Here is a 21,785-nt window from a genome sequence, read left to right as displayed (position 1 = left end):
CGAGGGAGCCCGCGCAGGGGCCGCACCACAGTCACCGCCCGCCCGCGCCGCGGGGGCTCGGAGCGCCCCGCACTCACCGCCGGGCTGGGCTCTGGCTGGGGCTCGCTCCCGTCCCCAACCGCCGCCGCCTCAACCTGCTCCCGCGTTCAAACGCACGGCGCTGCCGCCCGGCCCGCCCCGCCCCGGCCCAGCCCGCCCTCCGCCGCCGAGGGCAGGGGAAACCCGGAGCGGCACCGCGCTTGGAGCGGAGCGCGCTCCCGCCCGCCAGCGCGGCGGCGGCTGAAGCCGGCGATCCAGCCCGGGTGTTGCGGCGGCCCCGCGCCCGTTCCCGTTCAACCTGCTCCATTGTGTGTCCGCTCCGAGCCGGCTGCCCCCTCCGCGCCGCCCGGGCCGTTCCCGCCCTTCGCGCCGCCCGGCCTCACGGCTGCCGCGGGGCGAGGGGCCCCTTCCCTCACCGTCCCGGTGGAGGCTCCCGGCGGGGACGGAGGGAACGAAGCAGCCCCTCGGGACGGCTCACCCGAGCTCACCCTCGCCCCGCCGGCGGCGGGTGCCATGGAGACAGGCGGGACGGGGCGGCGGTACCGGCCGCACCTGCCGCGGGGCGGGGCGGCCCCGCCCGCCATCACTGCGCCCGCCGGCGGGAAGGGGGAGCAGCCCCGATGAGAAAAATAATCGAATTTGACTTACTTTTTTAAAATATTCCTTTAAAAACCTACGCTGAACTGTAAAAGCTGTTCACCCTGCGCTGGGTAGCGGAACCTGGCGGCAGGGAAGCGGTAACCGGTACTTGCACGGCTCCGGTTTCCCTGACACGCGGCGGCCGCCGAAAGTCCTGGCGTGAGCCAACGTGCCTGCGCTGGAGAACGCTGAGTCTAAAACTCTGCTTTCAAAATTACAACTTTTTGTATCTGACGCTCCCGTGGGTGCCTGAGGAGCGTATTGCAGGGAAGCAGCCGACAGAGTGGGAAAAGAGCGGGGATACCGCGCTGAAGGGGAGACGTAAGGCGAGGCAGGGGGCAGCGGGAAGCCGCCGGCCGCCATCGCTGTGCGGCGAGGCCGGGCTCCCTGCGCAGGGCCCGGCCTCTGTTGGTCTGTCCGGGAAGGGCAGCACCGCACCCGCCGCCGCGGTGGGCTCCCGGGAGGGCTGCTGGCGTTTATGGCGACCATTTGCCTGACATCCCGCACCCGCAATAAAAACCCTGTGCAACACTGAAAATATTTTTCTCAGTGGGCCATTTGGAGGCCTGTCCTTTAACTCCCTATGATCTTTTTAAGATGTTTTATCGCTTACAGCCTCTTCAGAGTTGCGGGGGTGAAGGCACAGGACCTGAACAGTTTAATTCTTGTCCTTACTCCTAATCACGCAAGGCCTGCACCCTCTGCATGGAAATACTCTTGCATGCGTTGCTGCTGTGGCTGAAGAAATGGGATAGTGCTCCTCAGAGGCAGCGTGGGGTGTTTTTATACAGCGGAGAAAAGTGCTTTTTCTCCCCCTGACCTCCCAGCCAGGTCTGCAGAGCTGTTTGTTTCTCCTCCTGTTACCGCTTTTTCAATAGACAGGCCTCCCACAGAGACAAGATCTGCAACCTCTCAAGCCCTGCACAGATGGAAAGCACAGCTTTGAACTGAGTTGTGCTTTTTTTGGGGGGAGGGTGTGTTGTTGGTTTTCTTTTTTAAACAGATAAGCCTTGGATGATAAGGAGAACAGCATTAACAAACAATTACAGGAGTTGTCGCTGCAATCCCAAATCCTGCACCGCTTGGTAACTCTGTGAGAGCAGCATTGTCTGTTACAGCACTGATCCTGTACGCAAAGCCGCTTCCCTGGGCTTGTACTCTGACCAAGAACTGTAGTAAGAGCACATCACCAAAACTGCTTGTCTTGTGCAACAAACAAGAAGAGATCAGAGGCTTGAGTTCAAAGATTTGTATATCCCTCTCCATAGCTCCTTCCAAAATTATTTGTGTTAGACTACCTCACTGCCACCAAAACAGAGAAGGGAACGTTAAAAATTTAGTCAGGCCAAGGGGAGGCTTCCTCAGTGTAAGTGATAAAGCAGCTGTATTGCCACCTTTTAAAAATCCCTCATAAGCCACAACCTAATGGAAATGACAGAGCAGTTTGCTGTAATTTAGAAAAATCTCTAGGGCTTTTCTGAGCTTCATGGTAAAAAGGGCTGAGAGGCAAGACTGTGAGGGAGCAAACTTGGTTTGGATTAGCCCACACCCCACCTCTGCTTGCTTGAAATGTAACGTGGTTTCCTGAGTTTCTTCTCTCAGCTTTACAGTGGATTTTTGTGGTAAATCCTCCTATGACTCATTGACAAAACAGAGGTACAAAGTCCAGGTGGAATTATGGTTAATTATTACAGAATTATGCCCAGTTTGGAGCTCTTTCTACTTAGCAGATGTAGGAACAGAAACAGCTACAATCACTCATGGGTAGTGGATTATTGCTGAGACTGAATTTGGAGTTTGGAGTTAAAAGTCAGCTTCGAGTTTTGCTTCAGAGGATGCTACAGCTGATCCCAAATCCCTGACCATCTGCGTCACTTTTATGTCCAGGTACTGCAGCAGTGGCTGTCCCAGCTCTTCACTGTACAGTGCCCAAAACCAGATGTCTCAATGTCTCCATTTTTCTTTTTTTTTTGTTTTTTTAAACAGGCAGAGATACCTGGTTTCCAGCTCCCCTGGAGGTCTGTCTCCGCCCACAGAGCTGCTTCCCCTCTCCCCCACACTGGTTTCCAACAGAGATCTGCGCTGCAGGTATTTCACAGCTAACTGCTCGCTGTGCTTTGCAAAAAGCAGCCTCGCCCCTGAGAGGAGCCAGAACAAAAGTAGTAAAGAAGCACTGACATCTATTCTTACCCAAGTAAAAAAAGCTGCCTTTTTTTTTTTTTTTTTTTAAGGATCTCAGGATTCACATTTTTGCCCTGAAGTCAGCAGAGAAAATGATGACCACAGCAACTCATGGTCAGACAAGCAATGCTCAGCTACTGAGATTTTTTTGTACCACGCTCTTCTCCCTAGTATTTCACTGCAAGGAATCATACGGAAAGAAAGAAAGAAAATCTGGAAAACACTTCACTTTAAGTAAATATTGGGACCGTGGGTGGTTAAACAAAGGTCAAGTGCTTGGTATAGAAGACATGTAACAATGAACATAAGAAATTCAATCTTTATTCTGAGACTATTTACAAAATAAATAATAATACACTCTCATTTACTTAACACTTGTTTCAAAAATAAAACAAGAACGAGCATTTCAGTTCTTAGCACATATGGTCCACCTTGTCAAATTTCATGTTAAAGTTGTATTTTCATCTAATTTTAGATATTTATAGAACCATCAGGAAAAAACAGCGTAAGTTTTTCCTCTTCAACTGAATGTTGTCTTCTAAAAATCCGGGTTACGGACATTAATTTACGTTCTTTGATTCTTGATATTCTTTATACTCTCTTATATTCTTGAATCACCAAGTGATTTTTTTTTTTTTTTTTTTTCCCAAGCAACTTTAGTTGTTATGACCTTGTCAGCTTTTTAAGATCAACCATAACAAATCTTGGTAACAATGCAACCCATTACTCAAGATGAAAGATTTTTAAAACACAAATTATACATAAAAGTAGTGTAAGAATAGAATTCAAACAAAATGCTCGTGTGTAAAGGCCTGAAACGGAGTTTTCTAACCAGCGTGGGTTCCATAGCAGTGACATGTCCCGGAGGAGCGTTTAAGGCTGTACATTGTGAACTAAGGCTCTGCACCTCTTCAAAACGGGGCTGTTGACTCCTGTCAGTAGTTAGTTACCACAGCCGTGTAGGTTTTTAGCAGGTGGAAAACTGCACAACTAATTTAGGACATTACTGTGCCAAAAGTTCAGCTTCAGAACATTTTAATTTGTGGCTTGCATACTACTACTGAAGTTCAATCCCACGTGGATTATAATACGGCATTAGGTAACTTCATGGGTTTTCCGGTCAAGGCAGGGACACTCAGCATTACGGCACTGATTTTTACCATAAACTTCGACTTTACACAAAGCACATAACGTAGGTGACCTGCGCTCCTCCGAGCAAGTCTCCCTGTTTACCTTTAAATCGAGCTTCTTAACCAGCTCACAAATTGCTTCAAGGTCTGTACAAGTTTACTGTTGCTTATACGATCTGTAATTTTTTCAGAGTAGGTTTCTTCTTTCCATATTCCTTTACTTTTCTTCAAGGCCTTTAACTCTGCTCGAAGCAGTCTTTTGTGAAGGTTCCAGTACAGGCGGGAGTCGTGATGTAGTCCTTCAATACGCGCTGTTCTGCCGAGCCCTTGTCTCAAGATCTCTTCATTTAAGCACACGCTGAGAAATCGACCCTATAAAAAGGCACAATAAATATGATATTCGCTTCGCCTTTAAAATGGTTTTATTTCTTTTTCCGTGTGAACTCCCTCTGAGATACTAAGTTTACTTCTGGCTAAATCTGCCCTCTGGCAGAAGGAGATAAAAGTGAAGAGGAATCCAGCTGACTGTTAAAATCTGATAGTAATGCAAGACATTTGTGAGCGAATATTTGAGGGACTGAACATCAGGCTAATCAGAACTACACGATACAGCCTGGCCCTATCTGACAGAGAAATACACTCGTGTCAGCAACCAGCCTGCAAAAATATTGGTCTCGAAATCAGATTGACAAATACAACATTTAGAATTCGTATCAAGATAGATACATTATAAATAATACTATTCCTTAAATGTACTGGGATAACTGGATTGCATAACCACGGTCAAACTCAAAACTGTGGATAAAAGTCAATCTTCATCACGACATTTACCTTATTTACTAAAACAAGGCACTCGAGTGCCACGTCCTCCCTTCCCAGAAGCTGGAACCACACCACTTGTTTGGGTTTCAGCTCCTGCTGTAACCAGGCCACGCCGCTGGGAGCCAGCTCCACTCCAGCAAGCCTGACCAGCAGAAGACCTTTTGATTGCCCTGATTATTGAAAGAGAGAGCTTTGTTACTGAATGCAGCAAAGGAAACGTCAGGCTTTGCACAGCCCCACAGCCGGTAATTAATTCTTTCCATGGACTTAAAAAAAAAAAAACAAAAAGAAAAACAATTCATTTTAGTTCCCCAAATCACTACTTATGTGCAAATAAGCATTTGGTCTCATCTCTATTTCAGTAAAAAAAAATAATTCAAGATTACTTGTTTTATTTTGCACACAAATAGAACTGCTTTCATTACCAGTCACTGTTATTTCAGTATCAGTCACCCTCATTTTATCTGAAGGGGCAGCGACAACAGGCAGAGGCATCAGCGCCTGCAGGTATTTGCAAAGCAAGCGTGTGACTCATGGACTTGACCGACAACTTCTGCCCAGTCACAGAGAAACCGTCCATGGGAACGGCTTGTGTGGGGAGCTGCCAGATCTCCATCCCTAAATAAAGGCGTAATCCCAGCAGGGTCTTTTTGCCAGGAATGAGATGAGCTATGCAAGCAAACGGACTGCCTGTGCGCTAGCTTTTGCTGCCAGAGAAATATCACAATAATGATGCTAATTATTACAAATATCGTACTGGCAAGCTCTGCTTACAGGCTGCCTCGCAGTCTTTTGTTCCCCAGTTTCCCACCTGTAAAGAACGGAAAGACCAAAAGGCAGAGCCAGAACTGTACCTCAACCCTTCCTCCCAAGCTTGCCCCTGCCTGTTCCCTGCGCAGTGAACAGCGTTTCCTTCCTACGCTTGTTCTTCACGTTCTGTTACTCACATCTTCTCTGCATCGCTGCAATGAAAGGAATGCTAATGGGAATGTGCTCAACTTCCAGGCCTTTCTCAGTTACGCGATGTACTTTTCCCCGCAATTTCACATTCTTCTCTACAAACTCCACAGGTATATCCAAAACGCTCGTAAACTTTGTTGTCTATTGATGGAAAGAAGAGCAAGACAAAGTTTAAAAAAAAAATGTACAGTTACAATCACATTAAATCCAACTTCTCCTTAAAACAGCTTGCCAAATTACAGATCTATTATTAGACAGCACGGACAAGTACATACACATATTTTTAACAGGAATCAGCTGCAGAAGCCATTACGTGCCAGCCTTTGCAGACACTCAGGGGTGCTCCCTGTTTTACAGGGCTTGCAGTATGAGGAGCGGACATATTGAGCATATTGAAGTTCACTTGATCCACCATGAAAAGAGGGTTTTAGAAGTGGCCTGATCGGTGCTGGAACAGGGGTGAAAGGAAGCCAAGGCGTGTTTAAAGACACCGGCAAAGAACAGACACTCTGAAACAAAGGCGGAGCAGAGAGGACAGAAACAACCCGACTTTGATAAGGGAGCAAAAGCAGGTGTACACCTTTGAAAAAGATCACAAGAAGATCAAATTTGACACTAGAGCCATCAATTAAGGGGAGGATTCCAAGGGGACAGCTATGTGATCACGCAGGAAAGCTAAGCTTAGCAGCAGCAAAGATTTTGCCAGCAGTGCAGGAACAAAGCAGCCTGGGTTTAGGGGGTGGAGGGAAAAGGACCTTCTCCTTCTCCTTCAACCTGGCCTGGAACGTTTCCAGGGATGGGGGATCCACCACCTCTCTGGGCGACCCGGGCCAGTGTCTCACCAAGATCAGAGCGACCATTAGTTTTTAAACAGCTGGAAGAACCCGGGAGAACGGGCTGCTCCCTACCTGCGAAGGCGCTGCTTTGGCTGGAGCTAGCGGTGAGGCATTAGTGCCTGCCGTGAACCGACCGTTTCGGGAAAGAAAGGAAGACTTTGGGTCATGATTAAAAATATACAAAAAGCAGTTCTGTTCACGGAAGCACGGAGAAAGCTGCGAGGAAACCACCTCCGTACCAGCTGTGTTCGGGCCAGGGGACGGGACAGCTCGGGCCGCACACCAGAGGAGACGCGGTGCCCGTTACCCGCACGACGGGCCGCAGGAAGCTGCAGCCGAGACGCAGAACAAGCTCATAAACTTAAAAAATAAAAATAAAAATAAAAGGTGGGGGGGGCGCAGAAAGCGACCGGCTCCGGCCGCGGAGGTTCCGCTCGAGAGGGGACACGCGTGAAGCGGCGGGCCCGATCCGGGCGCTGCCGCAGCTCCCCCGCCCCGCTCCGCTCCGGGGGTCCCGCACAGCCCCGGCCCTGCCCGCCCCGCCCCGCCGCGCCGCGCTCACCATGCGGAGGCTGCGGGCCAGCACCAGCACCCCGGCCACCGCCATCCCGGTGCTCAGGTTCTGCGGGCAGAGGAGAGCGGGGCTCAGCCAGGCCGGGCCGCGCCGCCCCCGGCCCCTCGCCCGCCGCCCGCCCGCCCCGTTACCCGCAGGAGGCTGAGGTGCGCGTCCGCCCACTCGGAGAAGCGGCTCAGGCCCTCGGCCAGGCCCCCGGCCGCGCCGCTCCGCCGCTCCGCCATGGCCGCCCGCGCCTCCCCGCCGCGCCCGCAGCGCCGCCTGCCGGCCTGGAGGGACGGGGCGGGAACGGGGAGGCGGGAACGGGGGAGCCGGGCGGCGGGCGGGGCGGGGCGGGGCGGTGGGCGGGGCGGGGCGGGACCGAGCGGTGGGCGGGGCGGAGCCGGGCGGTGGGCGGGGCGGGGCGGTGCGCGTTTCAGGGCCGGGCCCCGCAGCCGGCTGTAATTAACCCTTCAAACCCCGGGCAGCTTCGAAGCCGGCGCCCGGCGGTGGCCGGTGCCCGCTCTCGGCCCGGTTTGCGTTTGAGCGGGGCTGGCGATGGCCTTCCCTCTCCAAAGCTGCCGTACGCTCCCGTCAGATCCCTGCAAACGCGCTCCCCTGGGGCACCATGCTGAGCGGAAAAACCACCTCGGGACGCTCCTGGATTCGTCGCTGCTGTTTATTCTGTTCCCTTCGCTCAAAGCTATCACGTATTGGTAATTCATCACCAGACCACTCCAGCCAAACGTTTCCCTCGGCTGAACCAAACGCCCATCTGCACGGTGCACCTGCACGATCTTTATCGAAATCCACGCGTTATAAAAAATAATCTGGCAATGACATAAAACTGGATTCGTGTTTACACAGCCCTTCCACGTCAATCCAGTTCTAGGTTCCAACACGAGCAGGCGCTGCACAAAACCATACCGGTAACGGTTGCAACTCGGGATTTCAGGAAAAGCACAGGTTTAGCTGGGAATTTATAACTCAAGGCAGCAAAACCCACATTTGAATCAAAACGTTATACCTAAAGTTCAAACTAAAACAATTCTTAAACCGTTGGCTACGAGGTGAATTGGACAAGCAAATATCACCCCTGAATTTTATTTCAAGGAAAGCAGTGTAGTTGTTAGTTTTACTTTACTAAGTGTGAACATTTTAAGATTAAGTAATAGATATAGAAATAGTGCAAAACTTTCTTTTCAGTGAAACCATAACTTGTAGTCAAACAACAATTTGGAAGCACACTGCTGACTTTGCCACAATTGTATATTGGGTAAAATGCTAAATAAATCGCACTGTCTCACTGAGGGGGCCAAAAGCGTGAGCCAATATTGCTGCCTGCCTTCCCTATTTTATCAGGTCAAAAATAATCTGAACACCATCTCTTAGCAGCCAGTTGAAACCCGTGTTTATCACTGTGAAACTACATTGCGCACACCCAGAAAACAATGAAATAAAACAGCTTTACAGAAAACGAAGAACAATCGGCACTGGCAGATTCTCAGTGTCCACAAAAAAGACAAAATGTGGAGCTCGTGTTTTAAAACAAGACCCGCCAGTTGCTGTGATGGGTGATGACGGCACCAAAGTTCAGAGGACGCAGGACCGGGACGCTCGACACCCTCAGCCGTTCCCTCGTGCAGGAGGCAGGGCGCAGCAGCGGCGGGTGCGCCATCCCATTTTACACAGCTCATCAGACCTTAACCTTGGCCTTACACACCCTCTTTGTGGGCACTGGAATTGCAGAATTGAATTTTGGAGCACCACTCTTTGCCTCCTTGTCTTGGGAAACAACAGGAAGTTGCCCTCGCGAGCGCAGGTGATGGATCCTTCAACATAGGGCTGGGAGGAAAAAAGCAGTGAGACCAGAAGTTCGCTGGTTCTTCTTAGCAACACGCTCTTCAGCTGGCGCAGCAGTGAGGTTTGTGACTTGTGTTACAAAACAGCCACAGAGATTAAAACACCAATCCATCAGTCCTTTCTCCAGCTTGAACGAGGAGACAGTGTTTGAATTTAGGTCACATTTCATATATACCACTACTGAGTTGGAGCTTAGGTTTAATTTTGGTGCTGTCAGGATCATCCAACAGGATCATCCAGTGATAGGCAATCCTCAATCCATCTTTATTAATAACAACTTTCACTGGCACCCTCAGAAACAGTGAAACAAAACTGCAAACTAAAAGCCAACTCTAAAACACCTATGAATTTAATGTCCCACATTCTGCACTTGAGAAGTTTTTCCTGGAAGTCAGAAAAGTTAAAAAAAAAAAACAAAACAAAAAAACATCTCTAGGTGCAGACATGACGCGATTTAAGCAAGCGGCCCGTTGTACAGACACAGAGCTGGAGCGCCTCACGCGCAGCCAGCCCAGCGGAGATGGGAGATACATTCCCCTTTGACCACAAATCTCGGCTATAATCTTATATTCTTTTTGGGCTTATGCAGAGGTGGAATGGGAAGACTTTTATTTTCGGGAGTTAAAAAAAAAAAAAAAAGTGCTTTTCTCTAGCTTGACTGATTTTGCTATATTTGAAACAAATTGTGAGAAGGTGCTGCTGCTGGACCGCAGATCCCAGCCGGGGGAGGTCTGGAGCTCAGGGTCTGGCTCTCCACCGACCACCGAGGGTGTCACCAAGGAGGGAGAGGGGAAGGGACAGAGGAACGGGCTTCAGCGCCCCAGGAAGCACTTGGTCACGCTGTCCTCTTCTGGACACCTTCTTACTCCTTATGTCCTGTAGACACTTTGTACGCACAAATATGCCCCCTCCACTCAGTCAAAAGTCAGTATCAATTTATTTTTTTCCTGAAACCTACAGTAATGAAAGATTCAAAACCCCCCTGGAGTATGGAACACCAAGCTCCGCATACAATACTTCCAATATTGACAAGGGAAGAAAAGAGAATGGAAAAGTAAATCCTGTACCTCTCAAAGGTATTTTTAATAGTTTTGTTTTTTAATGACGATGTACCAGATACATCCAACAATATCCCAGTGCCCTCTCTCGGCGTACAGTACGCTTGCTGTATGTCACTAAGGCACTCAGGAGGGAAGGAATTTTCGGTAAATGCAATGGGAATGTTTCCACTACGTGGCATCAGTAATAGATTTTTGTAGCAGCTCTGCCCCAGGACTTAGATTGTTTTACGAGCCAGCAAGTTGTACACCAACTCCCTGGGAATTTGGCAAGTTTGCCATCACCAAATCACTTGCAAAGGCACCAATCATCTTTTCTTATCCCTAGCTGGGAACAGTCACATTTTTTTCCACTGATCCTGAAACTGAACGTTCAAGTTTTAGTGACATAGACAAACCAACACTACCAATTCGTTCCCTCAGAGTAACAGCCGCCTTCCGAAGGCTGCGTGCTCTCTCCCTTTGAAGACTCTTGTGTGCCAGCTGCTGCAGTGTCCAGTTACATCCTCAGGACTCAAGGCTTAGAATATTGTGCGTTACTCTTAAGTCCTATCTTACAGTAATTTTTCATCAAGAAAGTACCTTGAATGTAAATCAAAATGCTTTGAAGCAGCGGAAATAAATTAAACAAATGTAATTTCTTTATAAAAATACTTTCTTATAAATCTTTAAAGCTTATAAAAGCCAGAAAATACATTTAAAAGAATCTCTGAAACATTTCGTCCTTTGAGGCGTGGTTACAGTTCAGAAAGTGAGAAGAAACAAAGCCCGCAGGCATTTTACATTTCTCTTCCCACAAGGAATTCCACAGTACAACACGCTTCACCTACAAGTCAAAATGCCTTTGACATCCTTCCCCGGGCCAACTCCCCGTGTCAGATCACTTCTGTCGGAAAACAAAGAGCTGGAACTCAGCTGACAACGCCGCCGTTTAGACAGACACGGCGCAATTAGCTGTTCCATAATCACTATATGGAAGCTCAGCCATGGGTTGCAGCAGCAGCCAAGACTCTGCAGCTCGAACTCGGGGATACGCATGGAGCACAGAGGTGCCATTTGTTAACAATTACTTTCTGAACTTACATTTTCATATTGGGAGGGCAAGTGGTATCGCATACAAACATACCACTGGCTCGGCCACCCGCCGTATTCCTGTTTATTGATTACGGGATGCGCCTTTGTAATAAAACTAAAATGACCTTGCTAGTCCATCCAATATTGGAACTGCGTCAATTGGTCCTCTTGCACTTCCAGGAAGACTGTCCTTCATCCTGCAGCTTTTTAAATTTTGGCCCAAGTAGGATCCACCAGCCAAATCCCAGAACGACACAGATGACGGATTCCACGTAGTACCCGTCCAAGGTAGTAACACAGGAGCCACCAGCCTTTGTGCAGAGCTGGAACACAGAAGCAGAACTGGATGCATTAAGTATTCTCCGGGAGACGCAGAAACACAGACTTTCAGACAGTAGGCATTAGATATCCACTGTTTCTTACTTGCTCTTGGTTATGACTAAATAGATTTGTTTACTCTTTCTTCTTTGTTACAGAGTTAGTAAGAGAGGCTTTTGAGCTGACCATCAGCACGAAAAGTAACAAAACTGTTATAAAACATTTGGGAAATGGAGCATATTGGCCCAGGGGCTAACTCGAGAACACAGAAACTGCCCAGCTGTCTCCTGCTGGCCTGGAGGTGCACTCACTGTTCTTCATTCCATTTTTTTTTTTCTCCCCCCGCAGCCATCCAAACCACTTCTCTAGAAATTATACTCATGCATCTCAGCACACTGAATCTGCAAATGGACAGTAGAAAATGCTGCGTATTTCTGGGAAGAACAAGCCCAGGATGTTTTTTAATTGCAGAACTGGAAGACAAAACCTCCAGCATTTACAGGGTAAGTGTACGGCACACGATCGTTTCTGCTATTGTTCACCTTTCCACACTGCTGCCAGCCCAAGATACATCGATCCTCTGAGCTGAGCTTCTGCCAGCATTTTCATTATTCTGAGACACATCAAAATCAGATTAGGAATAGGAAGGGAGTGGTGGTGGAACATTACCAACTGGGAGGATGTGAAAAAAGATCAGAGGAGTGAGGTGAAACAGGAAGGACTTAAGTTCAGGAGAGGCGCAGGCACAGGGAACCTAATTAGTGGCAAGACAACGACAGAGAGGCTGAAAAACCACACACGCAGAAGCAGTTTCCCCTCCGCAACTAGTAAAAACTGCAACTCCAGTTCAAACGTGTCTGGTTTGACTCCTGGAACACTTTGCTTATTTGGAGAACCTCTGCCTCCCAAAGAGTCCTGGCATTCAAGAGTGAAATAAACCTAAGTCATGAGTAAGGGTAAAAGAAAAGCCAAACAAAACACTCCCAAGCATTTCCACCCTTCCAAACAGTCACGTTAGAATTTCTCATTTGCTCATCAGGAGGCAAATTTGAAACCTTGCTTTGCAGGCAGTTCTGCGTCCTGTTGTTTGATCTGCCTACAGGAGCACAGCACGTTCTTTGTTCTCTTCTCAGGGCTGCCCAGAACTGGGAAGGCAGCCAGCCGCACCGCTCCATTTAACGTGGAAAGGGAAGATCAAAGACAGAGAGGAAAGTAACATCACGGGAGAAGGTATCAAGGTATCCAGATAGGATGCCTCCAGGAAGACAGAAGAAACAAAAACGTACTGCAAACTTCGGGGACGTGGGGCACAGACAGCCTGCCAAGAACAGAGCGTCTAATTACACAACTCTGAATTCGCAAGGTTTACTCTCAAAAATTTAACTACAGCTTCCTTACATCGCAGAGAATGTGGCACCTATCTAGCGCTTCTACCACCAGCTTCTCACCCCAGCTCACAAGGAAATGGATAACTGCCCTGTAACTGCAAATCTTTGGTAAGAGTGTACAGACAAAAACAGACTTAATTTTATCAGGCAGGAAAATTAGCTCAATCAGTGGGAATTTTTAAGCATAAGCTACGCACTACAAAGGTTTTCAAAGGCGAAAAAATACAAGAGAAGCAATTTCACGGAGAAATAATTGAACAAAGACCTCCACAGGCTCCCAAACTTACTTCTGCAGCAGCCGTAGTTCCGCAGGTCTGCTCCAGGGCCCCTGCGCACTCCTTCACCGTGAGTGGGTCCACCAGCCAGAGAGCAACGGTGGAAGGCCAGTTCCCTCCCAGATTGGACACAGTATTTAGGAGCGTCATGTAGGTTCCTCCAATCAGCGGATCGCTGACTTTGGCGTTGAAAGCCATTATGGCAACGTACATGCTATACAGCGTGATCTACAGAAGAGGTGAGGAAACCCACAGGACAGTAAGGGCTCCCCAGTTACAGACAATGGCAACTAAAAACCCTAACACGAAAGCTGCTCTAAGAGATGACTTGAAGTTAGCAACACTGACTGAAAAATAATCCCAACAACTTAAAATTGCACAAGAGACATTACTTCTGCAGTCTGTCTCTCTGCCGATACCAAGGAGCAGCCTTGCCACTTGTCTCAAGCCATGCTGAAATGGACCCAGCCTCACGTGCACTGGAATGACTCAGGTTATCAAACTGAAGTATAATAAGGCCAGCTAAAATAGCATTTCAATGTAACACTTCTGCATTTAAAAATCAGCTCTCAAGGCATTGCATATATTTTACTTGTGATCCAAAGCCCAGTTTGCATCAGGCATTTGTTTTCCAGGGCTTGGCCTCAGATCCATGATGACGTTCCTCCAAAAATCAATAAAGTACTGTTTCTAGGATCACATAACTTTACGGATCTGCATAATAAGCACAATCACCATTGCGCCTATGAAACTCAGTCAGAATACTGGGATTTCTCCAGCTCCACCATGCTTTTGAGCCTCTGGTTTGTGGGGAAAAAAAGTCTGGGAAACAAAAGGAGATCAGGTCAGCTAAAAGTAACTTCATAGATGATGTCCAAGGGAGCACATGGAAGAGGGAGAAATAATACTGGCAGGAGTATCGGGGCTAAACATGGCCATACAGCACACAGCTCAGGCTTAAAGGAATCCTGGTGTAAGGAAGGACAAAAGCAGGAAACGGCATCTAGAGTCCTCTCCCTGATCGATATCACCCCCCACCACGTCCCCCGCCCCTTCCCACATACAGCATGGGTTACCTGATGTAAAGCATAACTCAACAATACTACAACATAGTAGTAGACAGGAAATCCTCCTTCATATCTTACTTTAGGAGTCCACCATACCAGAAAAGCAAATTCCAGACCAAGCAGTAATCTGGAAGAATAAGAAAGAGAATTTGTAATTCGAGTAATTCTTCCCATGCATTTCCCTGATACAAAGCAACTACCATCTATATACATATACACACACAGAAGACATTAAAATAGTTTATATCTAAATGGTTACAACTACTTATGTCTTAGATCGAATTAGATATCAAATATTTGACAAGCCCTGAAACGGCAAACATCTTGCACCTAAACAATTCTGTCTTCCATATAAACAAAATTCACTGCCAGATCTCCTAGTACAGCAGACAGCTGTATATGTGTATCGTATACACCTGTATATGTACAGCTTTCTCCCCTGCCCCTCCACACAGAAATGTATTTTTGTAGAGAATAATGCACAAGATACCCAACCAAATTCAGCCAAAGCAAGAGCTTTTTTTTTTTTTTTTTGTGAGAACATACACAGTTGCATAAGAACATGTTAAAGTAACAGCTACCTGTTACAGACATGTTACACGAGTTACTGATAACAGCATCAGGTAATCTGCTGGATTCATTTGGTTTAGAATTCCATAAGCAGACTCCTGTCTAAAACACTTCACACAGAAATGAAACGCCTCCTTGTCTGTATCAACCTAACTCCGCTTCTTTGACCCTCAGTTATCGATATCGATATTAAAGCACGCACCCAGCAGACGCACCAAACGACCTGTCAGCGCGTTCCGCCACTCTTACATCGGGAAGCACGTGTCCTTTTACAGACACGGCCCCAGATCTCATTGGAGCGATTCATGAATAAGGAACTATCAACACTGAATAAGAGCAGGAGACTACTCCTCTTATGCTGTTGTATACAGATCTTAAAAACATCTTGTGTTTTGCTTTTACTACGTTTCTACAAAAGGAGATTTGTTTGGTTTTACCTGAAAGGCATGGCTTTGTAAAACGTGTTCAGTGGCTGGGGGCCTGCTGTGTATTTGCTGATAATCAGAGGCAGTATTATCTGCAAAGGAACCATTGGAACCGCTAGCAGAGCCAAGTGCTCTTTCGGGACTCCCTCTTCCACCAATTTGAGTCCTGTTACAGCATCTGCCGCTGAAAATCCAACCTGCAACACAAGTTAGAACAAATGAACTGAGGAAAGCAGCGACAGTTTGGCTAGAAATTCCAATTACTCCGTATTAAGTAAATTGAGAAATGTGACAGAGTACAAGAGTCAAGTTACTTCTGTCTCTGATTTGATTTCCAAATAAGTTCTGAGACATGTTCTACACTTGCACACTCTTGTTGCCATCAGTGCCAAAACTATACGAAGAGGATTCAACGAAGCAGTGACATTCATGCCCACACCTTAATTGCTGTTGGTATCCACAATTGCCAACAAGAAGCCATGGAAACCCAGTTTGTACAGAGCTGCAGAATCTGGGAACAGTATTTAGGTTAAGAGAAACACTCCCTGTCCTTTTAAGTACACAAACAGCCCAACTCTTTAAATATATTTAAAACCAAATTACCTTAATACCAGATTGCAATCAAACTTCTCTTTAATGCTTGGCTAAGCATTTACAAAAGCTCAAAACAAAATTTCTGTTGTACAGCCCTGCTCAGCACTATGATATAAGCAATTCTGTTTCAACATTCACGTGAAAATGCAGGACTCTGGTGAGAACCACTGGCAAAACTAAGAAATAAGTTGCATCACAGGGACTCAGCAACCTTTCAGACTGATATCACCAGTATCTAACAATTCATATACGTATTTACTTACTTTTGCTGTGAGAATCAAGAGACAGAAACTAAGAACTGCTGGCATCTTGATTATTGAGAATAGCAGCCTGTATGTATCAGTGATGCCTTTCGTTTCTTCTTTTGTTGGTGTTAGCTCCTTATTTTCCTTTTTCAAAAGGGCAACCAGTGTAGTGGTAATTAAAAAGACAGCTCCCCAGAAAAATAGGAAATCTGGAGGGGAAAAACAAGCAAAATTTAAAAATCTTTTTGGCAGCCACCACCAACACTTCATTAACAGTTCACTGAGTATCTAAAATGCAGTTATTTTGCAAATATGGATCTATTAATCAAAAATTGAATGAAAACATTACTCATTGACCCTCCTAAGAACAAGCAACAGAAGCAAACCAGGCACACATAGCTGCACACAGCAACTGACATAGCTCCTCCCTGCCCCTCGCTCTGTAACCGCGTTTGCTTGAGATCCCAGACAGAGCAGCAGCAGCAAACCGGGTCACGTCCCCGGTGCTCTGTGCATCGTTCCCACAACGAGCATGGTGGAGAAACAGAAATCAAACGGAAAATGTTGAAGGATTACACAGACCATCACCAAAAGCTGCTCAAGGAGGAAAAGCCACATTTAACATCTATGAGACAGGGAAAAAATCTTCAGAGGAAGAAGTCATTCACAACTCTCCAGCTGATTTACTGAGCAGTCACGTAACTGTTCTGTGCCCCAGTTCCATACTCCCCGAATAATATCCATCTGCCATCTGAAGGAAAGAACGATTTATGCTTATGAGTGTAAAGATGTCCTGATGAAGGTTCTTACACTGTCATCAGGAGTCACTCAAATACGTCTGGTTTAAGTAGCTACTGTACTTGCCAACCCCTAAGCGCTCTATTTTAAGCCGATGTAATATTGGCTGAATCGTGGATGTGAAGGCAGCAACAGTAAAAACACACCAGTATTTCACAGCAAGTACTTTTTGAGTTAGGGAACGGATTAATCTAAGATGATCCCATCCTCTGCCTGTAGGACAGAGGCAAGAAAGCACTCGGTAACATGCAGAGGGCAAGCCAGAAGCAGCCTTTTAACTTCCTCATCACGAGCCACTCCAGAAGCCTGCCTCATGGTGACCTGACAGCGAGCAGCGAGGGCTGGTGAAAGGGCAAAGACAGTGCAAAGGTTTAGGCAATTATTAGCTGCTGCTTATGCACAGAAAGAGAGCAAGCACAGCAAGCACAGAAGAAAACGTGAAAATACTACTTTAGCTATATCATAGCATTCTCAATGTAAAAGAAGAAAGGCATTTCAAAGCATTTTCTGCTGCTTCCACATCCGTTACTTTTCCCTTTTCTGAAGAAAAGGAGAGAAATCTCATAACCAATGCTGTCAGATTGCTCCCTCCTCTGTTAAAAAAAGGCACCCTGAACGTATATTTTTAAGTAACAGATGAGTTTTCAGAGAGCCATGCTAATCACAGCTACTGTCTACAAAAGACACACAGCGGTGGCACTCTAATAATAGCACTGAGCATTATCGCCACAGTGAGAGACCTACAGTGCGAGCACGGGAACAGAAATAGCTTTGAGCATCATCATACGAATCCTCTTGATCAGGTCAGCCCTGTCAGCTGCAATACAGCAATGCTGCACTGGAGGGGAAAAAAAGCAGCCACACAGTCCGCTAACAGTCTACAAGCAAAAGAACTTACAAATTACAGTTTACACAAGGAATTTCTAGCATAAAGTCTCTGGTGCCACCAGTGCCGCTTGGCCCCATCCCTTTTTGTCTGCGCCTCTGTTCTATCACTAGCAAAACAAACCACTGTGTTAGGGCAAAGGAAACTTTTGAGCTAGATCAGAGACAGACTAGGCTGGAAAATAACCACTAACGAGGTGTTGGGGGGGAATGGGTGTTTCATCACAAGAGCTTTAAATCATTCTGAAGCTGGGAATCTCTTCCCAGGAAAAAGGGCGCTCCACAGGCACCGGCCCAGGTGAGCCTGGGCTGTTTGAAGGGGCACCTTCTTCCTGCACACGCGCTTTTCCTCCTCCTTCATGCTGGGACAGGCATACACGTGACCGCGTGGCAAACAGCTAATGCTGCTGCTTCTCAACAACCTGAAGTTGATTGGGATCACGAGGTGTTGACTTGTTCTCCCCCTGGCATAGGCACTCAGCCTATGACAAAAGCATCGAGAGATCTGAACTGGGAGGAAACTATTCACCTTTTCAAACCGTAAAGTTTTCTGCTGCTTTAACTGCCCGAACCCGCTCACCAAGAGCCCCGTTACAGGGACCAGACAGCCATTCTCCTTTTCAAAAGGAGAAATTTCAGCAAGTTTCAGCAAGCAGGGTTACAGTAAGGCTCTACAGCTGCTTCAGGAGAAATGTGGACACAGCAAACTGTGAACAAGGGAACAGAAACGTCTTGCAGCCAGTTTTGCCACCCCAAAAAACCCGTATCCTGCAACTACAGTGTCAGAGTTACTTGCTTTTCTTACTCCGCCCAGGTCAGTACTCCAGGACAAGTTAAACAGGTTGCGTGGGCGTTTCTTGCTGTCGGGATAATTTTTTTTCTTCCAAAGTAACAAATCCATTCATACAAACAGTACTGAGAAATAAACCAAGACAACGAAAAGCCTGGACAGCAGGGTTTAGTACAGACAAACCAAGCTCTCTTAACTACGCTCGTGATTTGCAGGTTGCATCAGCAGTAAAGACGTCAGTCTGCCGCTGGAGCAACAGGGAAAAGACACGCCAGCGCTGATGAACTACACAGCAAGGGACAACAACGGACAGCAAGAAACCAGCGGGGTTACTTTGAGGACTACTCTACGCTTGGTGACATACAGAGCAGACACAGGGTTATCAACATGAAGGAAAGAGGAAGACTAGTTAGCAACTGCGGTATCTGCACAGACAAAATAAGTAGAGCGGTCTTGGAAGCTGATACCCTGATTTATCAGTAAGTTAGGTGCAGGGCAGAAAGCAAAAACTAGCCTTTAAACAACAATTCAGCTCCATTTTGGCATACCTTTTCTCTTACATGATACAGGCAGAGCAATCAACGTAGGAGAGGGAAAAGAAAATAAAACCATGAGAATTTACTCTTCATTGCTGGCCGTGGTCACTTTGAGACCGCAACCAGCAGTGGTGCCAGTTTGCCCTGTCCTCCCATAAGCTGAGCTGGCTAAACTCAACCTTCCAACCAAAACATGTGGATTTTAAGCACCCTCTAGGTAAGAAACCTAACATCAACCACCACATATAGCCTTTCTGAAAAAAAAAAAAGAAACCCAAAGAACCCCAAAACCACCGAACAGAAGACACCCCTACCATAACAGCTAGTTATGGCTGGATTACCCGACTCCATTTAATTCATTAAAGAGAGAACAAAATCCCCCTTAGTTTACTAAAATAAGGCATTCCTTCAGAAACTGGCTACGCACTCAACCCTGAACACTTGTCATTTCTATTTCTGTGAAGAATAACATCTTGGCAGAGTCAGGTTTTTTTTTGGTTTAAGTTTCCCCTTTCCTTCCTCCCAGGAGGTAACGTTCTTAAAAGGCTTCCTTAAAAAGAGAAAAAGCTTCCGGTATGCTTGTTTTTGTTTTTTTTTTTTAAACAATAATCTATTCCATAGTCATTAAACTAGGAATAGAAAAATTTTTAAAAGTCTCTCCAAAGTGCTTAGGTCAGCCAAGATAATGACAAGGCAGATTCCCCTCACGCTTCAGCCCAGAGAAGCCTGGAAGTTCAGTGCAGACAGCAGCAGGACTGCACCAGCCTCCCGGCCGGCTGCGCTTTCTCAGGAGCGGGGAATAAACTGAACCTGCTCAGCTCACCACACCAAACCACCGCTCACTCCGAAGGGAGCTTTGGTCCAGGCTCAGGGCAGAAGCATCCCCATGCCAGCACTGGGGCGCGCAGGCCGGCGGTGCCTCGCAGTACCTGAAAGGGTAACAATCCCCTGGGGCTGGGGCTGGAACCGCAGGTACTTGTTGCAGAAGGAGGCTGACTCCAGGGCCAAGAAGAGGACGTTGCCCAGGAAGTAGCCGGCCGTCTGGCCCACAGAGTTGCAGGTGGAGGCGTAGCCCACGTTCTCCCTGGACAACATGGTCAGGGCCCAGCCGTCCACTGCGATGTCCTGCGTCGCCGCCAGGAACTCGAAGATGAAGAAAGTCACGGTGAGGGCCACCACGTCGGGGCCACGGCCCTCCCGGTCACTCAGCAGCACATCCACCTGGGTGGACATGTAGATCATGAAGACCCCCAGGATGTACTGCGTGGGCACCAGCCAGGACTTGCGGCGGCCGAAGCCCCGCAGGTAGACGGCGTCCACCAAGGGGGCCCAGAGCAGCTTGAGGCTGAAGGGCCAGAAGACGAAGCTGAAGAAGGCCTGGTCGGTGTAGCTGGCGCTCTTGCTCTGCAGGATGAGGGGGACGCTGCCCGCCAGCCCCAGCGGGATGCCCTGCAGCACGTACAGCACCAGCAGCAGCAGGATGCTGCCCAGCTCCGCCCGGCACCCCCGCGCCCCCCGCTCCACCGGCTCCGGCGCCGGCAGCAGCAGCGCCTCGGCCTCGCCGTCCGGCAGCCGGTCCCCGCAGAGCGCCAGGGCGGGCGGCGCCTCGCTCCTCACGTCCAGGCAGTGGTGGTGGCTCCCAGTCCGGCGCTGCCGGCCGCCCTCCTTGGCCACGATGGCGGGCGACATGACAGCGGGGCGGGGGCCGCGGGGCGGGGGCCCAGGCGGGACCGGACGCCGCGCCGCTCCAGGAGACTCCGCTCCACCGCCCCAGCCGCCGCCAACCGCCGCCGCGCCGCGCTCCGCCCCTTCCGGGCACGCCGGGGGCTCGCGGCACACGTGGCCGCGCTTCATTGGTTCCCCGCGGACCGACGTCACACGGCCGGCCCGCCCAACTCCAACTGGCTGCTGCCGGCCGCCGTCCGCGGGTAGCGCGGCCCGGCCCGGCCCGGCCCCGGAGCCGCCGTCGGGACAGCGAAGCAGCCGCCCTGAGTCCCCCGGCCTGGCGCAGGCCCCTGTGTCCGGTACCGGGGCTTCGCGCAGCGGGCACAGCCCTCCCGGTGCTCTCCCGCCTTCTTCGGCCAGCGGACACCCGCCGCGGGCCGTTAAACGGCCAGTAAGTAGTGAAGCCATAATAAAAATTACGTTCCAACTTTTTTTTTTTTCTTTTTGCTCTTTGGCTTTTCTAACAGAAATAAAAGTCAGTACGAACCAAGGCAAGCGAATGTTACTTTTCCCCATTCTTTTACCCGTTACTTATATAGCTACCGGATAATTAGGCCATGGGGAACGTGTTTCACGCCTCACTTTTCTGCTGTTTGTAATGCTTGAACTATTCTGCCATTTTTTTCTTTTTTAAATTAATGAAAGACACATCAAGACAAAACACAGTTAAAGCATTTAGAGCCAAAACTGCTTGGAATCTGGCAGCGGAACCACATCCTGTTTCAGAATTCCACCTGTAACTCGCAGTTACTTTATCGATGCTCATCAGGCCGTGCAGTGCCGACACACTGAACGCTTACGGTGAAGTCCCAGCTCCTGCCTTCACTTGTACCGAAGTGGACTGAAACAAGCTCGCTTTCTGACCTCGAGGCCGGAGCCCCCAAACCCCGCTTTCTGACCCCAAAGCCCAAGCCCCCAAATCCCACTTTCTGACCCCAAAGCCTGAGCCCCCAAATCCCACTTTCTGACCCCAAAGCCTGAGCCCCCAGATCCCGCTTTCTGATCCCGAAGCCT

At 48.4% G+C, this 21,785-nt stretch overlaps 2 protein-coding genes and 1 long non-coding RNA gene across 5 annotated transcripts; 1 reads left to right on the top strand and 2 right to left on the bottom strand.

Moving 5' to 3' along the window:
• Positions 1–2,395: 2,395 nt before the first annotated feature.
• Positions 2,396–3,668, top strand: LOC147599743 (uncharacterized). Its single transcript, XR_015259405.1, has 3 exons — positions 2,396–2,565; positions 2,665–2,766; positions 2,910–3,668. It is a non-coding gene; the product is annotated as an uncharacterized LOC147599743 (long non-coding RNA).
• Positions 3,165–7,425, bottom strand: MISO1 (mitochondrial inner membrane subdomain organizer 1). The gene is made up of 5 exons (XM_086755030.1): positions 7,313–7,425; positions 7,170–7,229; positions 5,759–5,912; positions 4,821–4,981; positions 3,165–4,361 (listed from the first exon to the last, which is right to left on the bottom strand). The coding sequence occupies exons 1-5, from the start codon at positions 7,403–7,405 to the stop codon at positions 4,095–4,097; spliced, it is 735 nt and encodes a 244-aa protein (XP_086611156.1). The 5' UTR covers positions 7,406–7,425; the 3' UTR covers positions 3,165–4,094.
• A 2,512-nt stretch (positions 7,426–9,937) lies between these two features.
• Positions 9,938–20,761, bottom strand: SLC33A1 (solute carrier family 33 member 1). 3 transcript variants are annotated; one of them, XM_010129571.2, is made up of 6 exons: positions 19,976–20,761; positions 16,056–16,246; positions 15,211–15,395; positions 14,213–14,330; positions 13,149–13,364; positions 9,938–11,478 (listed from the first exon to the last, which is right to left on the bottom strand). In XM_010129571.2, the coding sequence occupies exons 1-6, from the start codon at positions 20,733–20,735 to the stop codon at positions 11,311–11,313; spliced, it is 1,638 nt and encodes a 545-aa protein (XP_010127873.2). In that variant the 5' UTR covers positions 20,736–20,761; the 3' UTR covers positions 9,938–11,310. The 3 variants fall into 3 exon arrangements, with proteins under 3 accessions (XP_010127873.2, XP_086611059.1, XP_086611060.1); XM_086754933.1 differs by having other exon boundaries at positions 14,282–14,330; XM_086754934.1 differs by lacking the exons at positions 14,213–14,330; positions 16,056–16,246.
• Positions 20,762–21,785: the final 1,024 nt, after the last annotated feature.

This window comes from Chlamydotis macqueenii, chromosome 9, assembly GCF_036417535.1.
Source record: "Chlamydotis macqueenii isolate bChlMac1 chromosome 9, bChlMac1.mat, whole genome shotgun sequence".
Classification (NCBI taxonomy): domain Eukaryota; kingdom Metazoa; phylum Chordata; class Aves; order Otidiformes; family Otididae; genus Chlamydotis; species Chlamydotis macqueenii.
Note: the sequence above shows the minus strand (reverse complement) of the source record. Positions and strands in the feature narration are given on the sequence as shown.